Source organism: Protopterus annectens, chromosome 10.part0 (genome assembly GCF_019279795.1).
Source record: "Protopterus annectens isolate FY-2018-M chromosome 10.part0, PAN1.0, whole genome shotgun sequence".
Taxonomy (NCBI): Eukaryota; Metazoa; Chordata; order Ceratodontiformes; family Protopteridae; genus Protopterus; species Protopterus annectens.
The window spans coordinates 753751055-753777849 of record NC_056744.1 but is presented as its reverse complement, the minus strand read 5'-3'; the positions used below and the strand labels follow the sequence as shown (position 1 = coordinate 753777849).

At 36.9% G+C, this 26795-nt stretch overlaps 1 protein-coding gene across 2 annotated transcripts in view; it reads right to left on the bottom strand.

Annotated features, from left to right (window-relative positions):
* DNAJC6 (DnaJ heat shock protein family (Hsp40) member C6) overlaps positions 1–26795 on the bottom strand; it is a 953450-nt gene that overhangs the window by 467466 nt on the left and 459189 nt on the right. For both annotated transcript variants that reach the window (XM_044085567.1, XM_044085566.1), the window contains exons 5-8: positions 26295–26417; positions 25997–26130; positions 19985–20179; positions 19466–19583 (exon numbers count right to left, since the gene is read on the bottom strand). In XM_044085567.1, coding sequence (XP_043941502.1) covers positions 19466–19583; positions 19985–20179; positions 25997–26130; positions 26295–26417 — 570 coding nt within the window. The remainder of the gene's footprint in view (positions 1–19465; positions 19584–19984; positions 20180–25996; positions 26131–26294; positions 26418–26795) is intronic.

Genomic DNA, 26795 nt, shown 5'->3' with positions numbered 1-26795 from the left:
AGCAGATCTGGGTGTTAGCATTGAGATTCTTTACATAGCTATAGAATGCTTTGTGGCTGCCCTTAAAATCAGTGGTGATTTTGTTTTCCTAGCTAGCTTTGGAGGATCTTATAAGGGATCTCAGATTCTTACTGAGGCTGACCAGGGAACTCCTCCACTCATGGGATTTTACTCTCTTTTGCAACAGTTTCTTCCTTCTGTTGTAGAGTTTGTTTATGGCAGAGGACCACCAGATTGGCTTCCTTTTTTTGGAGGATAGCATCTTGGTTCTGTTTGGGATAGCATGATCCGTGCACTCGTGTAAGTGCTTATAGAGTGCATTTGTGTAGGATTCAGCAGTCATAACTGTATTGTCCATCTGCATGGGTGTCATGAAGTTTGCCACTTCTGTCTTAAGAAGCATGAAGTTGGCTTTGGAGAAATGTTTTACCATGGTTTCCTTAATGGTGGGTGGGGGCGGGATGCGGATATCTAGGGTGATTAGCTTATGGTCGGATCTAACCAATGAGGAGTTGATTTCAGGTGTGGAACACCGGTCACTCATGTTGGTAATGACTAGGTCTAGGATATTGATGCCCCTGGTGGGGTGTGGATAAGTTGATCCAGGGCATTGGAATTTATGAATTCCAGAAAGTGTTGAGAGAAGGAGTTGGTACATGAGTAGTTTTCCCAGTTAATGGTGGGGTAGTTGAAATCGCCCATTATTAGGGTGTTTGGTTGAACCTAATATTTTCCAGTATATCAAGAAAAGAGGAGTGGGAATCTTGGGACATGGTGGGAGATCTGTAGCAAGCTACAATTTGGATTGCAATTTTGCCCAGAGTTAGCTACACTTGGATAACCTTGGATGCATTATGCTGCACAACTAGCCTGGAGGTGTGGATATCCTTAATGAATATGGACATACCTCCACTTTTGGTGTTCTGGTCCAGGTTAGCTGGCCACAAAGTGTGGTATGAGTTATAGCCTGGTAATGCAGGGGTGCTCTCTAGAGTCTTGAACCAGGTCTCAGTCACTGCATAGATATCGATGTTCTCCATTTTAAGGAGTGCCTCGAGTGAGTGCATTTGAGATTTAGACTTCTAGCATTGAGTAGTATTACCCCTAGTTTTTGCTTGCCTGTTCCTGTTACGGTGGTGAATTTGTCATTTGAACCTTGCCTAAAAAGGCACTATAGGGGTGGCAAGAGCCTTAGCCAGTATCCGGAATCCCAAGGGCAACAGGTACAGGCCATCTCTGGCAAAGCACTGTGGTCTGTCGACCATGTTGTCCCAGGCAGACAGATACTGGATCCCCTTAGAATGACACCAGAAGCTTAGCCAATTGTTGAAGTCAATCATTTTTTCCTTGTACTGCGGTATCATTCTGGGCAATGGTAGGATGCTACTAAGGGCTAGGGTCATACCTGCCTGGGCTACAAGTTCAGAGAGCTCTTCCATGTCTCTTTTCATGTAGTCCAGGGAGGTACATCTCAGGTCGTTCACACCAACATGGACAATGACAGAGTCATATTTGTACTTGTTGTGGAGTGACCTGAGTGCGTGGGTTATGTGGCAGATCCTTGCACCTGACAGGCAGCTGACAGTAACCTTCTGCTTGTTTAGCCTGGTGAGTGGGACATCATTGTGCCTGACTATAGAGTTACCTATGACTAGTGTGTTGGGTACGATGGTTTGCCTTATGGGCTGTGGTTTATTGGCACACTCAGTCTGTGGGCTATGTGTCATTTGGGTTGTGGTGGGGGGTGGAGGTTGCGTGCGTTTCTGCTTTGGATGTCTCTGTTGCTTCTCTGTTGCTTGAGCAGATTATTACTGAGAGCCTCTGCGAATGTTTTTGTGTTTCTATGTGTGGATTTTGGTGGTGTAGGTTTAGTGGGACTATGTGATGAGTGTGGTGTGGTGCAAGTGTTTACCTTCTCCTCTTGACTCTCAAGTTCAGTCTTGGTTGGAAAGAGCTTTACCTCCAGTTTGGCTCAATAAGTGCATCTTTCACAGGTTGTGGTATTGGGTGGTAGGAGGAGAGGGTTGTCTGTGTACATAAGGCAATTGCTACATTGCCTCAAGATGCCCAGATTCATCAGATAGACAGGAGAGAACACTGGGAGCTGACCCTTGGACATGCCTGAATAAACATTTGCCTGAATTAATGGTAGCTCAGGGTGATTATCACTGCCACACCTCTTGCTTCAGGGAAACACTCTGGCCAAGATTAATAGTCAATCTGTGTCATATGCAAAATACAGTAAGTTGATTTGCATATTAAGTAATCTCAGTGTGCTCCATATTGGACATTAATGCTGTAGAGCAGCAAAGGTTGTGGAGCTTAGTGTAAATAAAAAGACATTTATTGTGATGTACTTAAGCAATAACCAATGATGTTGGTGTGGTATATTAAGATTTACCCACAGTTGGTGTGGTTTAATCATGAGGGTGAAGCCCGTGTGATTAAATAAAGCCAACCATGGTTGAATCTTAATATACCACACCACAAAGTCAGTTATTATTATTATACAATGACATTATTTAAGAAAAAAAATACTTACTTTTCTTAAATAATGTCTTTGTATAATGGCACCGTACTGTCCTTCCACGGCTGGTAATGTCCTGGTGCCTTTCTTTATGTACTACGCATGCATATGGGACTTGTGTTCCCATGCATACCCAGTACATCAGTGCTTTGGAAAGGAGGCAAAAGAGAAAAGAATGTCTCCGTTGCTCTGTTTTTTTTTTTTAATTTAAAAAAAAGTTTCTGACACTTTTGGGGTACGAGAGAGACAGAATGGAGGAAATATAAAGAAAATCAGGTATGTGTCTTTAGTTTTAAATAACGTACCTGATTTTCTTAGTATTTTCTCCATCCTGTCTCTCTCGTATGTCCAGAGTCCGGATTACAGATTTATTTTTTTATTTTTATTAAAAAAAATAAATAAAACATGGAGAATATAACAATGGAAAAAAGTCTGTGTGACCGGACTTTTTTCCGTTGGTATATTCTCGGATTTACAACGGGCACGCTGGTTGGCTGGCCAATCAGCATGCTCATTTTAGAATATTAATGGACAGTCATTGTATAATTGGTATTTTATTATAATGCTTACTAGTTTCACTTGCTTCCACCTTATTGTCTGGTCTGGCTTTAAAAACAGTGCTGTAACATAATGTTTTATATCACCATGGAAGAACCTGAGAATGGAAAATACATTTCTAGTCTCATTTGACCTGTGTGCACTATTCCATCAAAAGAAAGAAAAAAAAAAAAACAACTAAGAAAGCTATGGAAGTTTTAACTCTGCCTAACAGAAGACACATTACTAGCAGCTGCTCAAACTCTCCTACTTCGATACCTCCTGCATTATACAACTGCCTTTACAAACATGCAAAACTATTTTTATACAAATTTAAACAGCCTTAAAACAAAACTGCATACTGGGGAAATTCTCCGCAACTCCCCCACATAGGACACATCACACAACTGCTCTTAACAGGTGTTCTTACACAATAACATCATAAATAATACACAACATTCTATACAAACCAAACTCTATTATATTTATCATGCAATCAAAACTAAGGTTCAATGCATTTCTAGCAAAATTTAAGACTTATCCAATGTTAAAAAGCAAGAGGAAAAAAAAATCACATTATATTGCTCAATACAGCAAGTACTTAATTGTCTTATAGCAATGGCTTCCTCCCGTTCACTCCTAACTTACATATTTCACTACAAGAATGCTTTTTCACTTATTTCTCCCATCCATTACTTTGGTTATTATTGATTATAATCTCTTCATTAACATTTCCTCTGTAAGATATAATGGCCATTGCTTTGGAATGTTTCTCCACAGGCCTTCTCTGAAAAGGTTTATCAGCTCAGAAAGACTACCTCAGTTTAAAAAAAACTGTAAAAAATAACTGCATACAGTTTTGAAATATAAATGAGTTTTACCCAAGTCTGTGAAGAGGTATGACACTTTTAATTGTAGTACATGACGTATCATGGATTAGTCATCAAAACTGGAATAAGAAAAACATATTAAGTATCTTTTTGATGTAAGAGAGATATTAAACACATTTCAGCACTGTTACATTCTAGTCTTATGGTAGAGCATATATAGTGGCCACCACTGAACATTGATAGGAAGCAGAAATAGCTTTAAAAGCTGTAGTACACAGAGTGCTGGTAGTCCAGGGGACTAAAGCTCTGACTTATTAGTGAACAGCTTTAAAAGCTGTAGTACAGTGAGTGCTGATAGTGCAGAGGACTAAAGCTCTGACTTATTAGTGAGCAGTTTTAAAAGCTGAGGTACACTGAGTGCTGATAGTGCAGAGGACTAAAGCTCTGACTTAGTGAGCAGGTTTAAAAGCTTTAGTACACTGAGTGCGGATAGTGCAGAGGACTAAAGCTCTGACTTATTAGTGAGCAGCTTTAAAAGCTGTAGTACACTGAATGCTGGTAGTTAGTGCAGAGGACTAAAGCTCTGACTTATTAGTGAGCAGCTGTGTATGCCCAGGGTACAGATTTTGAATCTTTTTACTTTCATTTGCCTATTGTGTGACCTTAAGCAAGTTATTTACTAGATAATGATTTGAGGCAATTTGGAATTTGTGTTGGGTTCCTTAATGGTCTCCGGGCCTGCATGCCTATGAATGGTGTGTGTGTGTGTGTGTGTGTGTGTGTGTGTGTGTGTGTGTGTGTGTGTGTGTGTGTGTGTGTGTGTGCGCGTGTGTGTCAGAGCGATGTGTATTACAGCTTTTGACAGACAAAAAATACATTTCCCTCCAGGCTACTGCCAGTGAGAGAGCGTTTAACAGCTTTCAAAGCTGTAAAACACTTCATGTACCTATAGGTTCTTTCTTTGTGTTTGTGTGGTAGGATGCACTTGTGCGTTTATGTGTGTTTTGTAATACATTAGAGCAGTTAAAACTCCATCTACTGCAAAGAATTGTGTTACAGCACTAATTGCATTACATCTTAAAAAACTTTAAAATACGTAGCGTTCCTAAACACTTTTTCTTTCTTTCTTTCTTTCTTTCTTTCTTTCTTTCTCTCTTTCTCTCTCTCCCTCTGGATTTCTTTAAGTGCTAGTATAATGCATTATGACTGAACAAAATGAGTGGTTATAAATTCTCAAAACAGATGTCAAGATTTTACTTTGAGAGCAGAATGAAGCAAAACTTTCAAGGTGATTTTCTTGACATGCATGTTTAAACATATAACAGTTTGGTTATGACCAGAGACCCAGTCATAATCTTTTATATTTAAAACAATCTAGATCTGAGATAATGTTCTTAAATTGACACTTAACACTCTTTACTTACTCCACTTCATCTCCTTCAGTCCCTTTTCCAAACTTTACAAAACGTATTAAAGGATAACCCAGGTTCATTTATAGAGGGATGACAGCTCTGGTTATGACTCCTGTGATCCATGTTTAGCCAGTGGCTTGATCACTTGCTGGAGCTGGTTTGGGGGAGGGTAATGGTGGTACTGAGCTGTTCTACGCCACTATCTTTCTAAGGAGGGCAGCAATGATTGAGGCATTCCTGAGATGTGTGTTTGTCTCATCAAACTATAATGTGGTTGATTTGTGGTAGCCTCCATTAACAAATGCAAGGATGTGAGCATGTGTATGAGAAGGTATACTGGCCCTGTAATGACAGGGTCACATGTCCCTTACCAAAGGATATGAGTTGGGGTCTTAAACAGAAACACTTCCATGTCTACCTAAGTGACAGCTGTGCAGGACATTGCCAATGCTCCAATGATGGGAGGCAAAAGGATAGTGGCAGTAGTTCAAGGTTTGAAAGGCATGGTTTTCCAGAAAAGCATGCAAAACAATTACTAAAACACGAAACAAGGGAATGAAATTCTAAATGTGTAAATAAGGCAAGCACACAGGCCACGCACATAAATGCATGTTTTTGTGTGAGAGAGTGTGTGTGTGTGTGTGTGTGTGTGTGTGTGTGTGTGTGTGTGTGTGTGTGTGTAAAGAGAGACCAACTGACATACAGAGTGAAAGTGAATGAGTTTGTGGATTCTGGATAACACAACAATTCAGGAGCAAACAGCAAGCTGCCAGCAAGTCTGTTCTAACAAATCCCTGCATTTGTTTAACCATACCTGTGAATATTTGAATGATATAAACCCTGTAAAAACAGATGTATAGCTTTTAGTGCTTAGTCTGTATTAGTCATAGAATCTTCAGTGCTATTTACTTGTGTTACGTTGCTGAGTAATCCCTTTTTATGGTGTGCATATAAGTATTGGTTTCTTTCTTTATTTCTTATTTATTTTGTATACAATGGCATCAGGTCACAGACATAAGTAGTTAGGAAAATGTTTCTCCTACACAATAAGCTTTGTTATTTATACATACATCTACTGAGTAATGCGATACTGCTGCAGTAATTCTGTTGTCACAGAAGCACACTCCTGTAGCTTACTGCCTATAGCACAGTGATAAGTGCTATGTCATTATTTGCTGTCATAGCCAATGGGCTCTGTCTTACTAATGTAGGTACTAAGTTACACCAGCACTTTTTAAACAGCACATTATGAGCATGTTAATATTGATGGATAAATGATGTGCTAGTTATCTACTTCATAATAACTGATCGCCATTGGTGGTCAGAAGCATCTTTCAGCCACATGACATTTTGAATTGGGATTCAGAATAGTACAGTCTTTAAAAAACAATTATATCATACAAAAGCATAATATTTCTAAAATTTAGAGAAAGAAAATCACAATAACAATCAGATTCTGTAAATATTTTGTACTTAGCCACAAAATTAAATAACAACACAAATGCAGTGAGACACTCTTGAGGGGTCTCTTCTCATATTTTTTCACAACAAACAGTGGCAGGAAGCAGTACTATCTGTCAGCCAGTATAATGCTGCTACAATATTAAGTAGCAGACAGCCTTCTTAACAATATGAGATAAGGTCTCTCAGAGTTTTCATGTAGCTATCTTAACATATAGCTTGGCACAATAATGCTAAGAAGGAAAGGACAAGAACAGTGTCTGTGGAAGCTTGAGGCTTATACCTTTTCTTTGTTGCAAGCTGCAACACCAGTGCTATAGGAGAATCACCCAAGCATTGTAGTGATAGTTATTCATTCAGCCATTGAAGTTAAAGGGAAGGCAGGGATCAGGTATAATTAATGCAATGCAATATATGGACAGTGTAGATCACTGCACCTTAGTTTATTATATTACTAAAGCTTGATTGGGAATTCCAATATTAATTTGTCATTTATTTCAGGTACGGTCCTACCAGGTTGTTGTTAACTTACTAGGTAACACAACAATGCCTTTGTAGCATATAAAGGTTTGCTTATGGTAATGCAGGGAGAACAAGAACATTTGTACAGAGTGGCTTTGATTCTAACCTAGGACCTTCAACAGTGTAGTTCTAAAGACTTCTTAATAAATAAACAAGGATATATGTTAGAAATGGTCTGTGTACATATCAAACACATATTTACTGTCAATAGAGCTCTGTTAGAACTGGTCTGTGTACATATCAAACACATATTTACTGTCCATATAGCTCAGTTAACAGGCTTTATTTTTCACAGTAATCCACTTGTTTTGTGAAAACATTAATGCAAGGCCCAGTCCCTAATTGACTGCTTCTTCATGGTTAGGCTTGGTTATACCGTGCATGTTTCAAGACATTGTGTTGTACTAGTTCTGCATGTATTTTTCAAAGCAGAATTGTTAATATTCTTATTACTACTGTAGCATAACATTACCGTAGTCAGTTTTTAGTATGCAAAACTGGAGCCTCATGTGCTTTGTACTGAGATTACGCTGGATGTTCTCAGTGGGAGTTTTAGGAAAAACCATTTTAGACTTGCTACTTTTTTTATTATCGGTCTTAAAGAGACAGTGCCATTACAAATATTGCTAATTAAATTAAGTACAGAAACTGTCTGATGGAGGTTAAAATTCCTTACTGGCAGTTTTAGCATTACTAGGTATACAATACAGCTGAAAATGCATGAAGCATTTTACATCTGAAACAGAAAGGGAAAGAAGTGAAAACTCGTAGCAGCCATAAAAGCACACCGTGTTTTTGTATAAAGAATATTCCATAACCAGCATGGGGGTAGGGGTGGTTGGAGCTAATTGATATTACATGTGGTGACATCCATGACATCAGTTGCAGTTAGAACACACAAAAAACCCTACCATTTAGAAGAGTATCTGTGATGCTACTAGCTGATCTGTGCTACTCTGAGCCACCACCTTCCCCAGTCCAGTACTGATATGGTGCTAGTCCTGGGAGGTAATACCAAGAATACCAAGATAAAATGGGTCAACAGGACTGGATTCAGAGCAGTAGATGGTCAGTTGGAGGGCATGCAAAGTGGGCAAGAATGAATTCCCCATGTACAAGACAGCCTCCCCAGCAATAACAGAATGAAATAATCTACTGTGTTTACTGTAGTGTCATTATCATACTGATTTTGGACCCTGTTTTTGACTGCAGTAAAGGATGGTGAGTTAGAGATTTCATGAGACTGTATTGCAGCCATTCATAATTCTCCATGGCTTAATAAGTCATGGCAAAATGAACATGCTGAGAGTCAAAGGTCATTAGGCCCTTACTTTTAGGATACACAAAAAGTTAAAACAACTTAGCAGCACTGAAAGTAAACCTTTTCATAGTGTTACATGGAACAATTTAGTCTTTTATATAAAAATACTAAATCTTGCCAAAGTGTACAGGTGAAATCCAAATTTATAACTTCAGCATCATTTATGTGTCCTTTCTACACTTATTCACCATAGCCTTGCTCTTAAAAGTTAACTGAAATAGATGATTTTTTTTTCATATTTGTGGGCTTCCTCCTCTTCATCTTCGTTCATATGCTTATGACTTAGTGCCCTTCTCCTCCCCATTTGCCCTCTTGTTCTTAGTTAATTGTTTGAGCATGGTTCTCCGGCACTGTAAAAGTTGAGCTAGATGAAAGAATTTCAGAACTGGCAAAACTTAGTATGCCCACTACATTTCATCACCATGGCCATGCCTTTAAAACTTATGGCAGGCAGCTATGAAACATAAGTTCTCCCCTAAAATGCATGTTTTCATTCTTTTATATTGCAGTGCACACTACACAGTAAAACAGACATACACTAAGGAGTTGATCATTTACCCTGGTATTGTTGCAAGGCAGAATTATAACAAGAAGATTGTCAGTCCCATGGACGAATGAACTATAGTCACACCAAATGTTTATGAACATTCATATTATTGTTGTAGATGTAGTTTCTAACTTTGATGTGGACCTCTGTGTTTACAGAGACCTCTTCACTTGCTACTCTTTAGAATATGATCATAGCTGTTTGCTGAATAATGTAAATAATGACATCACTATAGATCACATACTTGTGACATCACTATAGATCACATACTTGTGACATCACTATAGATCACATACTTGTGACATCACTATAGATCACATACTTGTGTGAAATAACTTCATGCAAATCAAAACCATTCAAGCAAGCAGCAAAGAAGTAGTGAGAAAGTTTGATCAAAATATTCATCCCTTCAGTTTACAGACTAAAAGTAATTTTTAAAATGTATACTCAGGCTGAAAAATTCTAGGTAAAACAGAAAAAAATATGAGTACAAAACCTCTTACTGGCCTCTCTCTTTAAGGTATCACTAGAATTATTACAGTAAAGTGGTATATTAGCTCAAAATCCATAGTGACTTGCAAGCATTTCACCATTAGAGCAGGCAACATTGCTATGCTTCAAAACATAAGAAAGCTGCAATTACTGAGAGTTGTTTCTGTCTAAAGAAACTGAAGATATAAGACAATGCTATGGAAATAGATCCATATGATTCTTTTGTCTTAGACACTACTCTGGATCACAGAATCTATAACATAATAGCACTGCAAACGGTAGAGATAGCATTTGTGCATATTTACTTGTTTATACATACAGCAGGCTGTCCAGCCATGGAGACACTTCTTCATGCACATGTCTAGTGTTTCCACAGTAGCACTTGCATAAGATACACTTCTTCCACCCTTATTCTGGTAGTCTGGGAAGTAATCACTCTGTACATTTAATGCTGCAGTAAGCATAAATGTGAAACATGCCATTGATGAATAAATGTTCTTATATTGCAGACACAATACCTCTGTAATGTGAACACTGTAGAGTAGTGGTGACCGAATACTAAATTATTGATATGCATTTATACTTACAGACAACTTTTATCATTGAAGCATATTTTAAGGGGGAATATCTCCCAGCACCATAGTGTAAGTGGATGAAGTGCAGAGTGTCCCAGATGGTGCAGGATTGTTTAGCAACTTGAGCATCTGTGTTACTGGCAAGGTAAGGATGGGCATGCCCTTCCACATGTAGAGGGTAGGTACTCAGACGTGCCACATAGTTGATCCCTACCAGGGTCTGGGGACAAACGAGGGGGGGCATTACATTGCCATTAGGGTGGCAAGGGCATTAGCTGAGTCACTCTGAAGGTGGAACAATAAGCCAGCATACCCCATTGCATGTCTGGCCCAGTACATTACAAGTGCACATAAGAAGAGGGGAAGTTAGGGCATAGAAAAAAAAGCTCTACTTGGCAGCAATATGGCTGTGCTGCAGGCACCCTAATCATCTAACTTAACTCATGGGTTAGACTAAGTCTGGGGGAATTAGGACAGCCCAGTAAATATCCACTGGGTTCAGCTAATATTCAACTGTGAAAAGCCAAAAGGAGAGGAAAAATCTTAACTGGGATTACTAATAAATATTTATTTATTTACAACTTTTGTTGTTGTACCACATATTACAGCCCTTGACTGGGAAACTTTCCCTACGTGGTATAATATCATCATTTTGTTGTTCAAAATACAATTTTCTTCCTCATCTACTTTACAAATGTTTTGTTGCAGAGAATTCTTCTGGCACTAACAGCAGCTATGAGCATTTTTGGTGTCCAGCAGATTTTGCATCTAAGGCCAGCATAAACGGATCAAATGACTTGAAAAAATGTTACTATCTAGGGACCACTGGTTTCACCAGACAAACAAGTCTTGCATGCACAAACATGGAAAAGAGTCTTCTGTCCACCATAAGTCTGGATGTATATCAGGTATCATCTATCATGGTGGGAACAAAGGTACAGAATCATTGGGCCTTGGTCAGATCATTCATGTGTTTGCATTAATCTTGTAATGTAGTGTCTACATATGCTCATATGATATTTGATCTCACTAGAGCCAGTCTACCCCTCACATTCAGATATCTCAGCAATGTTTGGAGACATTGCTTTACAACAATTTCTTTTATATTTTGACTTATACTGTTGCATACTTGTAATAATGCTGTGTTGTATTCATTTTTACTTGGGTTAACTATTATCACTGTCCTGAGGCAATCATAGTGCACTTTTCCATGCTCAGAAACACATTTGATAAAATGATACTACTTTCATAAGACAAAATATCTGACGTTAGTCTCAATGGTCACCTAGCTGGCTTGCTCAGTGTTCTCCATGTTTACTAACACAGATCTGATAGTGTCAAGTATGACTTCTGCAGAGCCATGCATGTTCTAAGGTTTGGTTTTACTACATCCATGCATCATACTGTGAGATAACTGGTGATCATATGGCCACCATATAGCGATGTCCATGAAAGGTATAAAAGAAATATCAGCCCAAATCCATTTTTCTTATTTAAACAGTGTTTATTCAGCTTGACTTCATATATGTAAAGCCAGTTATCTGTAGTTTACTTAAGTTACATTGCTGGTATCTTGACTGTACCAGCACAATCAGTTTCTTATTCAGATATCTAAACAGCAACCACTTTTTATTCAGTGGCCTGTGTAGAAACATAGAAGTATTTTTATGCACTAATGGAAATAATAAATGCTGCTATATCAGTATGTAGCACCGTTCCCATTTTCACCCCTCTTTGCTCTGGGGTAACAAATATTTATTAAGTACTTTGCAGTCACTTTGTGCATCTCCAAATACTGTATATCCTGCTGCACAACAGTATCACTTTCTTTTTCCAGATTGTTCCACAGCTGAGGAAGACTGGAATTTCTGAACAGGTGTGAGCCCTCAAGTACATTGGTTCCTACCCAGGAATCCTACTTGAGCCCACCTGACAACTAACAGTGAGAGTTGCTTGGTAGGTAATGGGCCAGATTTGTTGGTCCTGTGGAGTAACCTACTCTCTCCCACAGCAGACCTCTTTCCTGACCTGTAGCAACTCTTCTGAGCTCCTCTATAGCTACACTAGAAGTGGAACTGTGCCTTTGCATGCTGAATTCCCCTTGGCTCACCGCATGATCACCAGCTTCAAACTCCACAGTTAGACACCTAGTGCTCCCGCTAGATGTCAACCATGTGATGAGCAAAAGCTACCTCCCTCCGCCCTAGGATGGATGAGCCACTCCCAACATCCCCTGCTAGCTCATACAGGTACTCAAGCTGCTATTCAAACTTATATCACCAGTTACATTGTCAGAACTCTATCCTCTTCTTCAAGGAGTTGGCTTCATCTAAAACATATTACTTGTATTGTCCACTATGATGAAAAGGGTCATTGCCACCAAAATGCAATGTCCAATGGTATGGTTGAGGTAGAATCTACCAATACCAACAAAATATATGAGGAATAGTGAGGCACACTGCCAACACATATAGAAAGAAAGTCCTTGTTGGCACAAGAGAAATGCTATTTCATGTTACACTACAGATACTCTGCAAGCTAAAATAAAAAAAACTGCACAGAAGCCTAACTCAGTAATGAATTCGCAAAATGCTACCTGAACTTAACAGCATAAAAGAAATATGCATTACTGTCCTGGGTATGAGCTTTCAACATTCACCTCCCCCCCCCCCCCCAGATTAGAGTGCACACAGGTCACCTTGAGAGTGGAGTGTTTGACTTAGTATACCAGGCCCCTTTGTTACCACTCTTCCTCTGGGTGGGAAGATGGCATAATGGTTAAGGTGTTTACCTTTACAACACACAGGTGTTTTGGTTTGATCTGGGGGGGGGGGTGTGGGCTTAAAAAAAAAAACAAAGGATAGTAGTTATATTATAATATATATATCCTATGAACCTATGAACAGTGTCTTCCAGTGTGCCTTACCCACAGTAGCTACCTTTCACACAAGTTATTTCACACACACACACACACACACATACACACACACACACACACACACACACACACACACACACACACACACACACACACACACACACACACACACTTCTCCTAGAAGGTTGTCAGGTCTTTCCAATTCTCAACAGCTTTCATCCTGGCCTGGTAGTATTGCCAGCACCCTGAAATGGCTGGGGATGTCTAATTACCTGCTAGTCTTCATTAAGACAAATACAAAATCACATACCTTAGTATTCTCCCTGGCAGTAGGTGAAAACCAGGTTAAATGGAGCTAGGTGCCACAGCCCATAATTGTGATAAATCATATCTCTTCTCTCAGATAATAAAGAGCAATACTGCATACATATTAAAAAAGATCAGCCACAGGAGCTTAAGCATGAATAAATTATCTTTACCTAAACAATAAAGCAAATATTGCAATTACAGATTAAATATGAAAAGGAATTCAGAATCACAAATGGGAAAAGAAAATAACATTCAGATAAACACATAAGGGAAAAAACCTACCTAAGCTACATAAATAAATATAACTATAGCTTAAGATTACTGAACCCTTTACTGCTGTAAGTTCCAAGAAGTAACAGGTAGAAACTGCAAACAGAAAATTTACAGAGATGTGGTCACTTTAATATTTTCCAAGGAAAAACAAGGCAGAACAAAGACCAGGCTCAAATATTTATATACATTTCAGGTCCATAGTTGTGTTCCCCACAAACTATTACATTGTTTTTTTGAGGAAAATATTATATCAGCTTATTCTAAGTTGCTTTGCTCTCCCACATTAAAAGTAACTAAAGTTCTGTGACCTGTAAAGTCAGGGGCTTAATTACACACATCATGAAACAACAGACAGTACCGATACACAGCACATCAACATACATTTCTTAGCTGTTTGCATTTTTAATGTCTGCTATCCTTTCACAGTTCTAGTCAGCTATTTCTTTGAAGTGGACATTGATTGCATTTATGACCTGCTAGCATAAGAGATCCAAGAGGTTATATTTTTCAAACAGATTCATTCATTTCCTTTGTTTTTATCCCATTATAAATTTACAAGAAAATATCAAAGTTTAAACACAAGTGGAGACCAACAGGAAATAAGAAAGAGAGCAGAAAAAAATCCACAGTATTTTTAAATCTGTATTCATTACTCTTGCATCAGCCCTGGCACCACATCCCGTTCATACACAATTTACTCCTCGTGTACTTTAGCTAGGGTCTTGTGTTTATTGCATCACTGTGTACATATTCAATCAATATACCCTAACTTTGGACATTTTCTGAAACTGCTGCCGTAAATCACTGTCACTTTCATGATTTACCATTTTTCCATAATGAATCCATACTTATTTTTCATACTGTTCAACTTGCCATAATTGCATTTGGCATCTTAGTAGTTCAGTAGCATCTTTTGAATTTATATTATATAATATTAGAATTTCTTAGAAAATATTATAATTCTTAACTTTCAAAAAATAAATTAATATCATCTTTGGAGTAAACTAGTTGTAGGCATCAAACATTCTGCACCAGCTATTCAAGGCAATGAACTACATCAGTAATCATATTAGAGGAGGTAGACCAACAAATCTGCTGTATGTAGCTCATAACGTACTAGAAGCAGACTTTGAACTGGAATGTCATTAAGTCATATGGGACTGGAATGCAAAACTGAAGGCATATGGGATGAAACTGAGCACAGACAAGGCAACAGTCGTGACAACAAATGAGAGAAATCAAAGAAAGCTTAAAACTGAGGCAGAAGGGAAAAACAGTAGAACAGGTTAACAGCTTCAAGTATCTGAGAGGGTACGGTTAAAGGGAGAAGATGTTTTAATGAGGAGGCTGAAGCTAGAATCAAAGGTGCTGTAGTCAAATGGCACAGTTGTCTTGGGTGTTTTGTGACAGAAAAACTAAAGAAGTTCAAAACTAAAGTGTATAAAACATTGCATGGGGCAGACACCTGGGCCATTAAGGCAAATTAGCTGATGAAGTTTGAGGTAATGGAAGTGAAGTGCATGAGAGGGATGGCAGGATGCACACTGTTAGAGAAGAAATAAGGCACCAGAACAGAAGCCAATATACTCCTTATTACAGAAAATGTCGAAGAAGCAGATTCTGGTGGTTTAATCACATGTGAATCAAAGTAGAAGATGATTTAGTAAAGCAAATTTGGGAGAGACAGAAAGAAGGCAAGAGGAGATGAGGATGTCCAGACAACAGATGGATGGATTCTGTGAGAGCAGATCTGAGGCAAATGAGCTCTGAATTGAGAGAAGTTGCGAGCTGATGTGATACTTAGAAAAATATGATGACGATGATGATGATAGTGATGAGTACTGCAAATCACAAGTTATTCAGCCTTTAATTGTTTGCAAAAATTATTGACTTTCTTAATCATAAATGCTTTTAGATATTTCAAACTGGCGAAGAAACACAAAGTAAATATATTTTTTCTTAATCCATAAATATGTATATAACTTTAAAACAATACAATGACATGGTTCTGTGAGTATTGAGCATATAGATATATATTAACTAAGTAGCACTTTCTCTAATTCTTCTACACCTTTTGTTAAAGAGTTAATAGACATAGAAAAAGGGATTTACAACATTTCTTAACAAAAAATCAGATTATCCTAAAATATGATGTAATTAAAGTGCAAGTGCAAATGTTGCTAATCTTGCAATCATCTTCAGAAAAGGTTATGGCATTTGAATGCATGATAACACACAGCATTGAATTTTAGAAGTATGCTTCTGTATTCCTTTGTTAAAGGTCACTTAGTGTTGCTATATAACTCTTACTGCATCTGTTGATTTATTTTGGTGCACATGTAGTCCTACTATATTGTTTTCATTTTATTTTGTTGTGAGCATGTCAGTTTTGTTGTGAAGGATGTGCTGATTGCTCTGAATGTTGTATATTTATGCAGTCCATGGTTATGTCAGTGGTGGATTTTTGTTTTTGTTGTTTGATATTATAATGTTCTAATACCAATGAGCTATACATGCACAACATATTGTAAACTAGTTAATGTTAGATGTTTTGTGCTTCAATATATTTAAATGTAGTCATATATACACACACAGAGACACACAAATGCATATATATATCTTTTTTGTTCAGAAACAAGTTAGCCATAACAAGACTGGACCTTATTATTGTCTAATTTGCATGTTTCCTGAATTGTACTACTGCAATGTGCCAGTCATGACTGAATTACACATTGTGGTAGTACCCTGCTTCTCATGTACACAGTGGAATCCCCCATCCAATCACTCTCTCAGACAGACATCTCTCACACACATGCACACACACACACACACACACACACACACACACACACACACACACACACACACACACACACACACACACACACACACACAAACTACAGTCCCTGTAACCACCCTCACAGCCGTAATAGTTAGCTCTAGTGGTGTAGTGCTTCCTCCCACCCCTGATCCCCATACTAAAGTTGGTACCATTACAGCACTTAAGTGTAAATGCTGGTGTCTGGTGGTTTACCCCCACCCATTCCTGTAGTACCATATGTGCTTTAGGGCACTTTAAACAGCATTCCCTGCTGTCGAGTGTCTTGAAAGAAAACCTTATTTTAGTTTTGATAAATAGGATGTAGTTCAATGAAAGAAGGAGTCTCCAGCGCAATCAGCTGATACAATATGGGTAAGTCATATAAAAATCAGCATTTCTCCTTATTTTAAAATTTTAAACACATACATTATTGAGTCCCATTTTCTTGAAGCTTCAGCTGGATGAAACTAACTAGTATTTCACCTCAACAAAAACAAATAAAAAAGGGTATTTTTGCATGCAGGTGGGGCACGCCATTCTACACCCCATGCTGGGAGTTTGTCCTTATATATCATTTATATATCCTAATTCACTGGCTGCACAATTCTAGAGAAAAATAAAAAGTCATGCACTTGAAATCACAGGCAGTGCACAAATATAGACAAACTGACAGTAATTTCATATACAAAAGCAATCAAACAGTACAGAATCAGGAAAAGAAATCAATGTGTTTAAACTTATCTATTTTTCACTTACCCAACTATTTTAAAAACATAACTGCAAATAAATTAAAAAAACTAATATATATATATATATATATATATATATATATATATATACAGTATATTTGTGTGTGTTTCTATCTTTGTGAGTGTGTGTATATGGGTCTACTTCAAAACAATGAAAGACTACATTACTGAAGATGACATTGCCAAAACCTGACTTTCATGAATGACCAGAATGCTGAAGGGTTTCACAGGGGAAGTAACCAGACGACCAACAATAGGAATGTTGCCCTTTTCCCCACTGTAGTGCAATCCCGGAGTTGGTATATTTAGTTGGGGGGGTGGGAGTGTGGGGGGTGTAGCCCCCCCACCTGGGAGGGTTTGAGATAGTGCGGTGTGTTTCATTGTTAGATGGTGGCCAACCAGATACTTACCCTGTGAAATCCTTTGGCATTCTGACCATTCGTGATAGCCAGGCTTGGCAATGTCGTCTTTGTGATTTCATTTTCAGTAATGTGGTCTTTCGTTGTTTTGAAGTAGACCCCTGTATATATATATATATATATATATATATATATGTATATATATATGTGTGTGTGTGTGTGTGTGTGTGTGTGTGTGTGTGTGTGTGTGTGTGTGTCAGTGTAGATAAATAGGTGTAAATGAAGTTGATTGATTTAAATGCCAAAGTTGTTCAGCTCCTGACAAATAACAAAATAAGGAATTTTTATCCAACTTGACCTGTTAGATTTTTTAATAATTTTTAATAGTACCTCACAAAGAGGATTACTAGTACCTCACAAAGAGGATTACTAGTACCTCGGAAAGAGAATTACTGGCCTCAAACAAATGCCGTACACTAACCGCCTCAAAAAACTCCAGCTTTACTCCATAGCATATTGCCTACTCCAAGGTGATCTCTGCCTAACATATAAAGCTATGTCAACCCCAGAGCTGTTGGACATGCTACACCTAAAGAAATCCCAATCCCTCTGAGCTACATGCTCTAGGGACCTAAACCTTGTCACCATAATAAACAGGACATGCTGGAGGGATAGATTCCTGTCCCAGAGACTTCCCATACTCTGGAACAGGCTACCCATCTATGTCAAGCAAAGTTCTTCATTAGCACTCTTCAAGAAAAATCTTGATGAGTGGATGGGAAATAGGAAATACACCCTGAGGATCACTTCTGTGTCTCTGTTCAATGGTGGCATAGGAAAATAACTTTCTTGGGTGGCGTAAGCCAGGGAACCTTGTTGGCTAGGCTTACGTAGGCCCTTGGGCAGATAGCCTAGTACCTACCTATGAACCTATGAAACTATATGCAAATATTCATAAAAAAGTATTGTTTTACAGTTGCTTTCTTATCACAAATGAAGACTGTTTTACAATACCAATGAAAACTAGTAAAATCTCAGAAAAAAAGGAAACATGAATAAACTGAGTTGCATGGGAGTAAGGTACATGATTCTAGTAATATGGCATGAAGTAGGGGTGTAAGGTTTTATAAATTCCAGTCAGGGTTTAGACATTTGAGTGTTAACTTAGCCAGCCTTCCCTCTACATATGGCATGACTATAACTACTAACACTTACCTTTGTACATCTAATACATACACACACATATATTAACAAATAAAATGTCATGTCTCAGGAAGATCAGTGATACATTTCTGGTAACATAAGCAATGTTGCTAACATTTATTAACATCCGGCCAACATCATTATCATTAGAACTCTATAGCTGTCCTGCTTACATCATCAGTTCTAATGCTGGATGAATGCATTAAAATATTTTTGGTTGTACACCAAGCTCTTACTGCATTCAAATTCAAATAAGTTAGACCAGAAGACAGACATAGTTGTACTGAAAACCCTACAGTATTCCCATTATAGTAGTCTACTCTACACCCTCTCAAAGAAAATATGCTTGCTTAACAAAACATTTTTATGAGACATTAATATATCTGCAACTTAAATGACTGGTTGAATTGATGGTATTACCTTATATAAACTCTAATTAATGTTTTTGTTGTCCAGCTCATGTGATGTCTAAAAATAAGTACTTCATTAAAAAGGTGCTTTGTTAGAATTTCTTAAAAAACATGTTTTGTGTAATACAAGTGTGTTGATAAACTCACAAATCCATCTGCAGATGTATTTCTCATTTTTTCTTGTTAAAAATGTTTTAATCTATGTTGTGACTGTGAATAAATAGAAATATACTGCTTACCTTTGCTTGAATTCTTCCTGCAATTGTTGACCTCATATGATGCACTGAAACAACTACATCCCCATGAGCGCTTATTCCAAGGGGAATGACAACTTTTCCTTCTTGCACTCTGCATTCTCTTTAAAACACAAAAAGAAGCACATACTTAAATAATATATTCTGCATAAAATACTTTTGAAATGTATTACAAGATTTAATGACATTAAGCAGTCTAGAAATCAAGACATTGCAAATTATAATGTTTGAAAAGTGGTCACCCATTCTAAATGGAAATATTTTCCATATTAGTTGCTGTCCTACTTTACTTACTAATTGCTACTTATTAAATTTCTATTGTGATATTTTATTAATTTTTCTCTGTCTATATGTGCAACTGTTTCCTGCATTGAGAACAAAGCATTGTAATTTCGTTCGGGTACACTGCTGTGTACTTCTGAATGACAATAAAGTTTTCTTTGACTTTGACTTTGACTATATCCATTGCTATGATGAGGCAGTAACGAAAGTGAAGTGTCTTACCTCATTCTTTCATAGTCCTGTGCTGTTGTAAATATTCTTGTTTCTCCAATAAAAATGTCGCAAAATGGTCGGCAGCCATTCCTCTGTTTATTGAAAAAGGGCACTGGGCTCATTGTGACTGCCTTAAGAATAACGGACTTACAGTGCGGAAGTGTGGGCTTCTCAGAAACTAGGTCACAAACATATGCTATGTACCTGTAGTTAAAATAAAAAAAAAAACATGAACTTCAGGACCTTGAAGAAACTTTCATAGATTAAAGGATCAAGTAACTGTACATCATGAAAGTAATAAATAATCAAAATTCTCTGTCACATACTTTATACTAAGTGCTACAAATCTGGATTGTAAATATGCTCCAGTACTTTAAAGACTATATGCTTTACAGTATATCCAAAGTTTAAAGAACAGAATTAGCACACATGGACAATAAACAAGAAAGAAAAAAAAATTGAAAACTTCCCATGTTACTTCTTACTCACAACCCCTTTGCATGATTCATCTTTATCAGTGCAGACATGGTCGCTTTAAAATATACTTAATGTCTGCATCTAACACTTACATATCTCCATGGAAATAGTTACTCACCTTGAAATAAAATGTTCACTGGTTTTAACATGTATTATTATTATTATTATTATTATTATTATTATTATTAATTATTATTATTATCATCATCTGAGGAATTGTCTTTTCAGATCAGAAAAAGAAGAAAAAGATGGAGAAAGAGAGAGAGACAGAATCCCAGAATGATACAACCAATGCAAGTGATTTCTCTCTTCCAGGCTGGAAAACATTTACAAAATATGAGCTGAAATTGGTCAATAATGTTTTGAAACATGCCATCCCTTTCAAGCACATATCTTTTGAAATACTTTTTCTGAAGAAAAAAGCTGTTCTCAAGGGCAGATAACCTCAGGCAGCTGAAGTACCATTATTATGTACAACCATTTCCATTATGTATGAGTATTTCAGCCAATTAAAGCAGAAGGCAAATGTTCTGGCTTCAACAGCTTATAAAAGTACCTCTTTTTATTTCTGTCCTATCAAATTAACATAAGACTCAGCCAGGAAGATAAAAAAAAAAAAAAAAAAAGAAAACTGTAATGGAAGGGGACAAATACAATATACAATACTAATTATATTGACCAACGCCAAGATCACACTACAGTGGGGAAAGTAGCAAAACCACAGTTTCCATTGTACTGTGATCCCACACAATGATGTTCCATGACATTTGAGTTTCTGGGTTTTTAAGTTTTCATGCTCGATCTTCTGACATTCTCTGTTTTGTGGCACGCATTTATCATGTGCTGCAGACTTTGGTAATTTTCATCAGTGGTTACAGTGGTTGAATTACATTGCAGAATCTATCTTCTTTCTCTGTGGTTGTGATTGTAAATGTAAATGTTTACTTTATATTTGCTATCACTTTAGTACTCTACAAATATCATAATGCCATCACTTTTATTTATTTTTTTCTAACAGGAACCTAATCTAGTAAAACATTTAATAACACAGCTCTAGTCACTGGAGTTTGAATCATGCCTTTTCTGATCAGGAGAGATTCACATAATTACAAATTCAAATAATATAGTAGCATCCACTGAGGCTCTGAATAACAAAAACTAAATTTGTCGAACACTTTGGCAAGAACCCTTGAAGGTACTAATGACAATGAGTAAAATACCTTACAAACGTGCTAAAATAAATTAAGTTAAGTAAATAAAAATAAGCAATTATAAGATTATCGTTTAATTCATATCATGAAATTAGAATTGAAAAATATTATAAACTTAATTTTTAAAAATGTTATGAACTTAATTTTTCATATTATATCATCTGCTGGCTAAGCTCCATTCTCTTATTTTCCATATTTTCTAAATTACAAAAATCTGAATTTCTTCACATCTCCATTATGTCATCACCAAGAATATTGAATGAACATTCTGTATTTTTATTTTTAAGTCCCATAGGGCCATTAACCTAGTAACCTCCTATGATTCTATGATCTTATTTGGATTGAACTGCAAGATCCAATAAAGAGACCACAAGAAGCATTTTTATTGCTTATAGTTGAATAAATCATCTCAAGAATGTCAAATGCTAAGATTTTCTTACTGTTATTTTGCAGTTGGCACAGAGCTTAAGATTTCCAACTGTACTTCCTGTGGTACAATGTTTGATTCCCACAGCCCTCATTTGCCTATTGTGTGACCTTGAGCAAGTCACTTAACCAGACACTGTACCTGGGTCACCCCTGAAAAGGGCCTTTGTGTGTAGTGGGCCTACTTTGTTATCAAACAGATATTATTATTAGATGCAGAGCAGGGTTTTGGCATATAAGGCTAGATTAATAAAGTAATACATTTTGTGTATTTAATATGAATTTAATAAGGTACAGTTCCTTACACTTGCATTTTGCATTTCATCAGCACAGCTCAGAAGGCATGTCAAAAAGCTGCTTCTCATGTAACTGAAAGCATGGAGGGTATTCTAAACATAATCTTTTAGTGCAGCTCAGCCACAAAAATAATGTGGTAAGAAATTAATACAGCTGTAGAATATATTAAGACATAAAAAAAGATAAACTCAGAATGACAAGTTTGAAATGCACATCACAGTCTCTTCTCTGAATCCTCATACAGAAAAAAAATTGAAATTTTGGCAATTTGAATGCCAGTAAACAAACATGCATTACACAGGTTTCTAGTTATTGTATACTATTGTGGAAAGTTTCTACATAACATGTCTGAGAAGGCCATGCCTCTAACATAGACATTACAAGAAGATTAAGGGCAAGAAGGGAAATATCAACTGGAATGGATGTTCAAAATGTTCAGGAACCTAGTTATTAATACTCCAGCATTAAGCTGCTATGATATGCATAAGCCAGCTGTGTTGCAATCAGATGGTATAGTCAGAATGGTGTAGGAGATGTTATCCAAGTGTACAGACTAGTTGCCTGTGAGTTAAAATTATTTACAAATAAATGAATCAGATTTGCTCGTAGTGCATGGAAGTGAGGAATTTCATGAATTCAATGAATATGTCCATGCTATGGAAGTTCACATAGAAAGAAATCACAAAACCTTACAGAGCATATTCCAAAGGTCAATGTACAAGGCACCTTGCAAACAGCAGAGAATGATATTCAAATTCAATCTATAGGAGTATGCTCTGAAAGTTAAATACCGACCAGGCAAGGAAACACAGAGAGCAGATATGCAGGACCTCTTGGAATAAGAAATATGACTACTGACAATTGTTATGGTTCATAGGTTCATAGGTTCATAGGTTAGTACTAGGCTAACTGCCCATGCAGAGCCAAAGCCCAGCTAATTATCTTGTCCCTGAGAAACCCTCCCCCTGAGTTTGAGTTTATAAAACAAACACCATAACCCCACCATGGATTATCTGACTAAAAGTCAGTAGGACAGGAAGGAAATTTAGTCTTATGTTATTTGAAGGAATAAATAAGTTGTGTTCAGGGTTTAATATTAAAAGAAGGCAAAGTAAGAGTTTTCAAACAAACGAAAAACAGTCACTTGGGAGCCTACATGAATTGCATCTGGGAATACTAAAGTATAAAGAAAGAGGACGAAATATAAGGCATCAGCCTGGAATGTCAACTCATCTAGTAAAACTAGTACAAAACCTTGTCAGTTGTATTGCATACCATGCCAGTACTTAACAGGATAACTCAGCATATCCATTTCCAGATCATCCATGGAAATGAAAATCACTGATAAGTTCAAAGAAGTCATGCATTTCATAAGTGTAAATTATTATTTTGAATTTCCTGAAGTAAGAAAAACTAACTGATATGATTAGTGCATTAACGTCTATGTTTATGAGACATGGTATATGTGGTCTGCAATATAAAATGAACAGATTCAGAAGATATGAGCACAAATGTGAATTCTGACACAAAACATTCAGACTACACTATCTATAACTTAATAAGGAAACAAATAAACTATCAGGCAGTGAAGAATCTAATGAGAAACAGCCTTAGAAAAGCTATCAAGCTAGTTATCTTTTAATTATAGAATATAAGAATACTCAAATGCAAGGACTCAATTTTTTTCACCAGCTGTTGACTGGAAGAAAGCTGAAAATTGAGTTATCTACTTCAAATTCATTTCTGGAGTCTGTAAATTAATATAAACTATAGGAAATGCTGAAAATAAAACATACAAAACAGAAATAGCATTGTGATAAAAACTGAAGATCATCAGGTTACTATTTGTACAAAAGTAAGAATGAAATGATCCAATTAGAAAGTCTGCCAGTTGAAGAAGAAATGGATGGGACAGCATCCAAGCTGAGATTCTATGTAGCAACAACAGGAGATGCAAGGTCTTTACAAGACATCACAAACATTTCTACAGGATGAGTATCTGGAAACTGAAGTTAAAGATGATCAGAAGTGTTACGAGAAAATATAGATGGTGAAAACTATGATGGCAAAGAACTGCCAACAGAGTCATAAAAGATGCCATGAATGAGTGAAAATAGCTGCAAATAAAAATGGAAATCATTTTCTTACAAAGTAAATCAAACAAACATGTTAAAACAGAAAATATAAAAAACATTATCTACACTATCTCCTGTGAGAAGCACAGGTTTAGATATATGTTTAGATTTCAGGATATAGTTAGGTGTAGGGTTATGGGGTACAATTTGTTCATAGGTTCATAGGTAGGTACTAGGCTATTGGCCCTAGGGCCTATATAAGCCTAGCCAAAAGGTACCCTGGCTTTTGCCACCCAAGAAAATTATTTTCCTGTGCCCATGTCGAGCAAAGCCACAGAAGTGATCCCCGGGGTGAATTTCCTATCTGTGTACTATAAGAGGAATGTGATATTGTTTCTTATGGTATCATTGTTTCCCATTCTAATAGATAGATAGTTACAGCCTGTAATAATAATTATTGATTTGCTATGCTTATGTAGTCGTGTAAAAGGAACAATTTAGACCATAAAGACCTCTGCTATGTAATAATGCATTGTTCACCATCTGTATGCAGCTGCCATTTTACACAGATATTTGACTGACTCTTTCCAAAATTCAAGTTTGTAAGAAGAACCATCATTTCAACATTCCAGCCTGTGACATTAATCCAGTTTGTAAGTAGAATCTCGATAATTAATGAATGAAAAAGTGACTAATTAATTAATTACAAAGTTACAAAGGGAGCCATCACAGATTCTCTGCCTAGCCTTCTGGTATGCTGGGAGCATTTATATCTTATCTCAGTGTTATTAATACTTCTGTCAAAATTTATACCCTTTGTATAATATATTCCTGTGTCAGTACTTGAAACCCGAGAAATGCTTATCAGATAACTCTACACTGCAACTAAGTGGCAGCAGAAATTAGCACAGAAAAGACTCTCTACAGTATTTAAACTTTGCAAATGCAGTATTTACATTATGTGTCACAGCAAAGTGGGGATTCGGCTTCCACAAAGCATGCACTTATATACGTCTCGTAGTACTGTTTAATAACAAACCTGCAGCATTATCATACCTCCTTTGTCACTACAACAGGGCAGCAAGGCCACTGTTTTATACTACTGCTCCTGCTTTATAGACTTTGCATTACAACCCCATTTTCTTTTTATGGGAACCATGAACAAAGGAAATGTATTCAGTTCTAGCACAAATCGTATGCGTACAAAACAATTCAAGATTTGGTATTTTTAGACATTTTACTTAGCTTCAACAAATCTGAATTAGCAGTCATGTCACAGGTTTAGTCATTCCTTAATGCAACTCTGTGTGTGTTTGTGGGGGGGGGGGTGCACGTGTGTACGTGTTGTCATTGGTTCTTAGAACTTCATTCTAAATTCCTGTTTAGTTAATGAGGGATTAGTAATAATTTTACAAAGCATTTAGTTAATAAACTCACACACACACACACACACACACACACACACACACACACACACACACACACACACACACACACACACAAATTCTCTTGCAGAACATACATCTGATACTTACCTACTGTGGGAAGGCCAAAGCCCTATTCCTGGTCGTTTCAAATTTAGTAGCTGTATGGCAGGAGTTGGGTTAGAGAAGAGATGGCAGAAACAAAACATTGCACAGACCAACACTGCTGAAGCAACACGGCCATCCTGTAAAGTGAAATGTTACTGAATCATTATGACAGCACGTTTTAATTTTTGAGGCATAAATTCATCTGGTTTTATCAAACATTGATTTATTACAACAGTAACATAAATTTAATGCAAGTCTTGACTTAAACTTTGCATAGGGAGCATCCTCAGAGTTACCTTACCATGCAGTGAATAACACAGACATTCTTTGGGTTCTGTTGTAGCCAATGATGCATGTTTTTACATACAGCATATAGGTTGTGTAAGCTTGGAGCTTGCCTTGCAGGCCAGCTGCATTCAGATACCTGTCAAAAAAAAAAACTTAAGTTATAGCACTGTATCCACAAATTATGTTTTCAATGTTTGTTGAACAGCATTTTTTGTTACATTTGGGGGACAGAAGCATGGAAACTGAAAGACCCACAGAACACCCATTAAAACAAATCACTGTATTCTGCTCATGTAGTAATGTCATCTGTATGGTGATATTTACTCAGAATCTGAACTTAATAACCCAAAACATACATAAAACAAAACCATTCTGTTCTGTTTCATCAGTTAATTTAAGAATTAGCATCTCATTTAGTTATAAATCAATAAACTTAATACTGGTTTACATGCATAAAGGTACAAATAAAACAAAATATGAAGCAAATGTTCAAATACTAAAATAACTACAGCTG